Here is a 6,136-nt window from a genome sequence, read left to right on the forward strand (position 1 = left end):
GGATGGATGGATGGATGGATGGATGGATGGATGGATGGATGGATGGATGGATGGATGGATGGATGGATGGATGGATGGATGGATGGATGGATGGATGGATGGATGGATGGATGGATGGATGGATGGATGGATGGATGGATGGATGGATGGATGGATGGATGGATGGATGGATGGATGGATGGATGGATGGATGGATGGATGGATGGATGGATGGATGGATGGATGGATGGATGGATGGATGGATGGATGGATGGATGGATGGATGGATGGATGGATGGATGGATGGATGGATGGATGGATGGATGGATGGATGGATGGATGGATGGATGGATGGATGGATGGATGGATGGATGGATGGGTGGATGGATGGGTGGATGGATGGATGGATGGATGGATGGATGGATGGATGGATGGATGGATGGATGGATGGATGGATGGATACTTCACCCAGCAGGAGGTGGCCTGAGGCCAGGCTACCCCTCTAAAGCGATGACACTTCCAGGAAAACTCCCCTCCCTAATGCCCCTGAGGGCACTGGGACCACCCCAGCACACCCCAACACCCTGTGCCAAAACTCACCCATCCTCTGTTGGCTTGGACTTGTCTGGCCACAGCCTGAACCACCCCTCCTCCTGCCCGGCCACCTCCAGCCCTTGCACGCTGAACACCACCTGGGAGGGGAAGGCAGGAGAGGGCTGGGTGTGCAGCTGGGCAGGATCCTTGGCAGCACTGGAAGGGTTTGGGGCTCACCTTGCCCAGGAAGTCGTTCCTGCCAACGAGGTCCCAGTCCCACACCTCCACACAGAGCTTCTCCCCGGCGGGCTCGGCCAGCTCGAACTCAAAGGTCTCGTTCCAGCGAGGGTAACAGGATTTCTTGACCACCTGCAAAGGCAACAGCTTTGTCCCTCTTTCTGAGTGGGTCTATCTCTCAGGGACACCAGGCTGGGGATGCTGGGGGACAGGGGTGGCTCTGGGTTTCCCCATGGATGGATTTCCCCTGCAGCCCTGGCAGGCTGGGCATGGCTGCAGCCGCACTCACGGTGCTCTCCTGTGTCTTCCCATTGTAGCGCAGGCGGACAAAGGGGTCAGAGGCACCATTCCGGTCCTTCCTGGCCAAATCCCTGCCAAGAAGAGGGGGAATTTACCAGCAACCTCCCAAAATACCTACAGGCACCCGTGGCACCCCCTCCCCTCTCAGAGAATCTCTAGATATATGTCCCAAAGACCTGCAGATGACGTAGACCCTGCCCCAGCACCCCAGCACTTGCTGGGTGATGAGGAGGGTGCTCTGCACCCAAAGGTCTGGATACACCAGGGAAACTGAGTCATGGAGCAGCCCCCATGTCCCAGCTGTGCACACAGCCCCTGTCACCCTCGTGTCCCCTCTCACCTGGCCTCCAGCACGGAGCAGCGCAGCCGCCGGCTGCCCTGGCTGCCCAGCACCTCCACCTGCAGGTGGATCTCCCCCTGCACCTCCTCATCAGGGTCCACCTCGCTGAGGCTCATCCAGCCGCTGTACCCTGTGGGAAAAGGGGGAATCCCCATGAAGGGGTCATTGGGGAGCCCGTCAGGACCCGCTTGTCCAAGGGGTGGGTCCCTCCTGGGACCCCCCAGCCACCTTTCCCCTACCCTTGGGGTGCTCTGCCAGCATGTCCCGGGTGATGCAGACCTTCCCAATGATGTCATCACGGCTGGAAAACAAAAGTGGGAAGCAGGACATGGCATGGGATTGGTGCCCAGGTAGGACAGCCCCCACTTTGGGGGGACAGGGGCCACCTTGGTGTGTCTGTCCCCATGGAGCACACCAGCCACCCTCTGCTGCCAGCTGGACAATATCCTTGGGAGATAACTTCACCCATCTGTGTCTCAAAGGCCACGGCAGCATGCACAGGTGTGGATTCTCTGGTGTCAGCACCAGGCTGAGCATGCAGGGAGCCAAAGCCACCAACAGAGTCCCCAGGCCCAGCCCCCAGCACACCTGAGGGCATCCTCGTCCATGACGTAGATGGAGATGCTGTGGAAGCCAGGCTGGAGCTGCACCTCATATTCCTCCCCCCAGAACGGGGACAGCGTCTTCCACACCGTGGCAGTCCTGTGGGGCAGGTGGCACTGGTGACACGGGGGACAGGGCTCCCTCTCAGGGGCACTCCCAGCCCTGGGACCTTCCCCCATGGCTGGGGGAAGCACCCAGAGTTTGGAACCCTCAGCTGGGGCAGGGATGAGTCTCTGTCCCTGTCCTTGTCTTGTCTTGTGACACAGGGGTGGGGTAGAGGGGAGGGGGCCATGAGCTGTTGACACTGCTGTGTCTGCAGGAGCACCTCAGCCCAAAGCAGGGAATAATAATGAATGATAAATAACAATAAATAATGATCTTAACAATAATCATAACAATAATGTGCCTGCAGCAGATGGAGACACCTGCCAGGAGCGAGGTTTGGGGCTCAGCAGTTTTAGGGACAGCCAGGGAGCTGGGCCACCCACCTGATGATGGCCTCATCGTCGATCTTCACGATGCAGTAGGGGTCACTGCTCCCCGTGCTGGAAGGACAAGGGACAGCCCTGTCAGTGCCACCAGCCCCAGCCTGGCCACCATCCAGCCCACAGGACTCTCCTGGCCATGGGTGACCAAAGCTGCCAGCACAGGGTGACCCTGGCCTGGCCTCCAGACCGGGGACACTCCTCCCTGACCGTGTCCGGCCGCTGTGTCCTGCTGGTGCCAGAAGTGGCTTTTCCTCTTCCACGCAGGAAGGCAAGGAGCAAACAAACCCCACCCTTTCCCCAAAACAGCTTCAGGCACCTGCAGCCCAATGTCACACACCAGGAGTGAGGCCACAGCAGCCTCCTCCAGCCCCAGGGTGTCCCCAGACCCCCAGCACTCCCACAGGCATGGGGACAGCCCTAGGGACACCCCAGGGATGCAGAGGGTGTGGAGGGCAGCCATCACCATGCTTTGACCATGCTTCCTCCCTGGGGCAGGGAGCCAGAGGGTGTGGAGGCCAGCCATCACCATGCTTTGACCATGCTTCCTCCCTGGGGACAACCTGAGTCACCCTTGCCAAAAAATAATCACAGTTTTACAGCTTGTTGCCCTGGTTCATCAGAAACAGAGTCAGGGGTGAGGGCTCCAGCCAGGGACAGAGGAGCCAGGAGCTGGGGGGTGGCCAAGGTCATGGAAAGGTCATGGCTCCCATCCCACGGGCACAGAGCAGCTTGGAGCATGGAGAACTCATCAACACCAACCCCAGAGGCACCTTCAGGCAGTGTCCTGGGGAAAGGGAGGGTGCACACCTGGGGGGACCCCAGACACTGAGTGATTTCCACATCCCAAATCTAGAGAGGCTGAGAGGCAGCTGCTGGGCAGATTGAAAGGGTTTTGGGGGCTACTGAAAGAATTTGGGTGAATCCAGAGGGGTTTTGGAGGGACTGAAGGAGTTGGAGTGGACTGAAAGGGTTTTGGGAGATTCAGAAAGGGTTGGAGGGGAAAGAAATGGTTTTGAGGGGGATTGAAAGGGTTCTTGGGGGGGAATCAAAGGATGTGGGAGAGGACTGAAAGGAGGCTGGGCATGGCTGCAGCCGCACTCACGGTGCTCTCCTGTGTCTTCCCATTGTAGCGCAGGCGGACAAAGGGGTCAGAGGCACCATTCCGGTCCTTCCTGGCCAAATCCCTGCCAAGAAGAGGGGGAATTTACCAGCAACCTCCCAAAATACCTACAGGCACCCGTGGCACCCCCTCCCCTCTCAGAGAATCTCTAGATATATGTCCCAAAGACCTGCAGATGACGTAGACCCTGCCCCAGCACCCCAGCACTTGCTGGGTGATGAGGAGGGTGCTCTGCACCCAAAGGTCTGGATACACCAGGGAAACTGAGTCATGGAGCAGCCCCCATGTCCCAGCTGTGCACACAGCCCCTGTCACCCTCGTGTCCCCTCTCACCTGGCCTCCAGCACGGAGCAGCGCAGCCGCCGGCTGCCCTGGCTGCCCAGCACCTCCACCTGCAGGTGGATCTCCCCCTGCACCTCCTCATCAGGGTCCACCTCGCTGAGGCTCATCCAGCCGCTGTACCCTGTGGGAAAAGGGGGAATCCCCATGAAGGGGTCATTGGGGAGCCCGTCAGGACCCGCTTGTCCAAGGGGTGGGTCCCTCCTGGGACCCCCCAGCCACCTTTCCCCTACCCTTGGGGTGCTCTGCCAGCATGTCCCGGGTGATGCAGACCTTCCCAATGATGTCATCACGGCTGGAAAACAAAAGTGGGAAGCAGGACATGGCATGGGATTGGTGCCCAGGTAGGACAGCCCCCACTTTGGGGGGACAGGGGCCACCTTGGTGTGTCTGTCCCCATGGAGCACACCAGCCACCCTCTGCTGCCAGCTGGACAATATCCTTGGGAGATAACTTCACCCATCTGTGTCTCAAAGGCCACGGCAGCATGCACAGGTGTGGATTCTCTGGTGTCAGCACCAGGCTGAGCATGCAGGGAGCCAAAGCCACCAACAGAGTCCCCAGGCCCAGCCCCCAGCACACCTGAGGGCATCCTCGTCCATGACGTAGATGGAGATGCTGTGGAAGCCAGGCTGGAGCTGCACCTCATATTCCTCCCCCCAGAACGGGGACAGCGTCTTCCACACCGTGGCAGTCCTGTGGGGCAGGTGGCACTGGTGACACGGGGGACAGGGCTCCCTCTCAGGGGCACTCCCAGCCCTGGGACCTTCCCCCATGGCTGGGGGAAGCACCCAGAGTTTGGAACCCTCAGCTGGGGCAGGGATGAGTCTCTGTCCCTGTCCTTGTCTTGTCTTGTGACACAGGGGTGGGGTAGAGGGGAGGGGGCCATGAGCTGTTGACACTGCTGTGTCTGCAGGAGCACCTCAGCCCAAAGCAGGGAATAATAATGAATGATAAATAACAATAAATAATGATCTTAACAATAATCATAACAATAATGTGCCTGCAGCAGATGGAGACACCTGCCAGGAGCGAGGTTTGGGGCTCAGCAGTTTTAGGGACAGCCAGGGAGCTGGGCCACCCACCTGATGATGGCCTCATCGTCGATCTTCACGATGCAGTAGGGGTCACTGCTCCCCGTGCTGGAAGGACAAGGGACAGCCCTGTCAGTGCCACCAGCCACAGCCTGGCCACCATCCAGCCCACAGGACTCTCCTGGCCATGGGTGACCAAAGCCCCCAGCCCTGACAGCCCCCACAGAACCTTGCAGAGACCAAGCCCTGAGGGTGAGGCTGGGGAGCAGAGGCTGCCAGAGGCTTCCACGGGGGCACTTGGTCACAGCTGCCAGCACAGGGTGACCCTGGCCTGGCCTCCAGACCGGGGACACTCCTCCCTGACCGTGTCCGGCCGCTGTGTCCTGCTGGTGCCAGAAGTGGCTTTTCCTCTTCCACGCAGGAAGGCAAGGAGCAAACAAACCCCACCCTTTCCCCAAAACAGCTTCAGGCACCTGCTGCCCAATGTCACACACCAGGAGTGAGGCCACAGCAGCCTCCTCCAGCCCTAGGGTGTCCCCAGACCCCCAGCACTCCCACAGGCATGGGGACAGCCCTAGGGACACCCCAGGGATGCAGAGGGTGTGGAGGGCAGCCATCACCATGCTTTGACCATGCTTCCTCCCTGGGGACAACCTGAGTCACCCTTGCCAAAAAATAATCACAGTTTTACAGCTTGTTGCCCTGGTTCATCAGAAACAGAGTCAGGGGTGAGGGCTCCAGCCAGGGACAGAGGAGCCAGGAGCTGGGGGGTGGCCAAGGTCATGGAAAGGTCATGGCTCCCATCCCACGGGCACAGAGCAGCTTGGAGCATGGAGAACTCATCAACACCAACCCCAGAGGCACCTTCAGGCAGTGTCCTGGGGAAAGGGAGGGTGCACACCTGGGGGGACCCCAGACACTGAGTGATTTCCACATCCCAAATCTAGAGAGGCTGAGAGGCAGCTGCTGGGCAGATTGAAAGGGTTTTGGGGGCTACTGAAAGAATTTGGGTGAATCCAGAGGGGTTTTGGAGGGACTGAAGGAGTTGGAGTGGACTGAAAGGGTTTTGGGAGATTCAGAAAGGGTTGGAGGGGAAAGAAATGGTTTTGCTGAGGATTGAAAGGGTTCTTGGGGGGGAATCAAAGGATGTGGGAGAGGACTG

The 6,136-nt window shown here is 59.2% G+C and overlaps 1 protein-coding gene across 1 annotated transcript in view; it reads right to left on the reverse strand.

Annotated features, from left to right (window-relative positions):
• LOC102044982 (ras GTPase-activating protein 4) overlaps positions 1–5,608 on the reverse strand; it is a 12,228-nt gene extending 6,620 nt beyond the window's left edge. Inside the window, exons 1-8 of the mRNA XM_031060600.1 lie at positions 5,595–5,608; positions 5,026–5,082; positions 4,523–4,636; positions 4,174–4,235; positions 3,935–4,064; positions 3,584–3,665; positions 751–882; positions 580–671 (exon numbers count right to left, since the gene is read on the reverse strand). Coding sequence (XP_030916460.1) covers positions 580–671; positions 751–882; positions 3,584–3,665; positions 3,935–4,064; positions 4,174–4,235; positions 4,523–4,636; positions 5,026–5,082; positions 5,595–5,608 — 683 coding nt within the window. The remainder of the gene's footprint in view (positions 1–579; positions 672–750; positions 883–3,583; positions 3,666–3,934; positions 4,065–4,173; positions 4,236–4,522; positions 4,637–5,025; positions 5,083–5,594) is intronic.
• Positions 5,609–6,136: the final 528 nt, after the last annotated feature.

This window comes from Geospiza fortis, unplaced genomic scaffold (genome assembly GCF_000277835.1).
Source record: "Geospiza fortis unplaced genomic scaffold, GeoFor_1.0 scaffold425, whole genome shotgun sequence".
NCBI lineage: Eukaryota > Metazoa > Chordata > Aves > Passeriformes > Thraupidae > Geospiza > Geospiza fortis.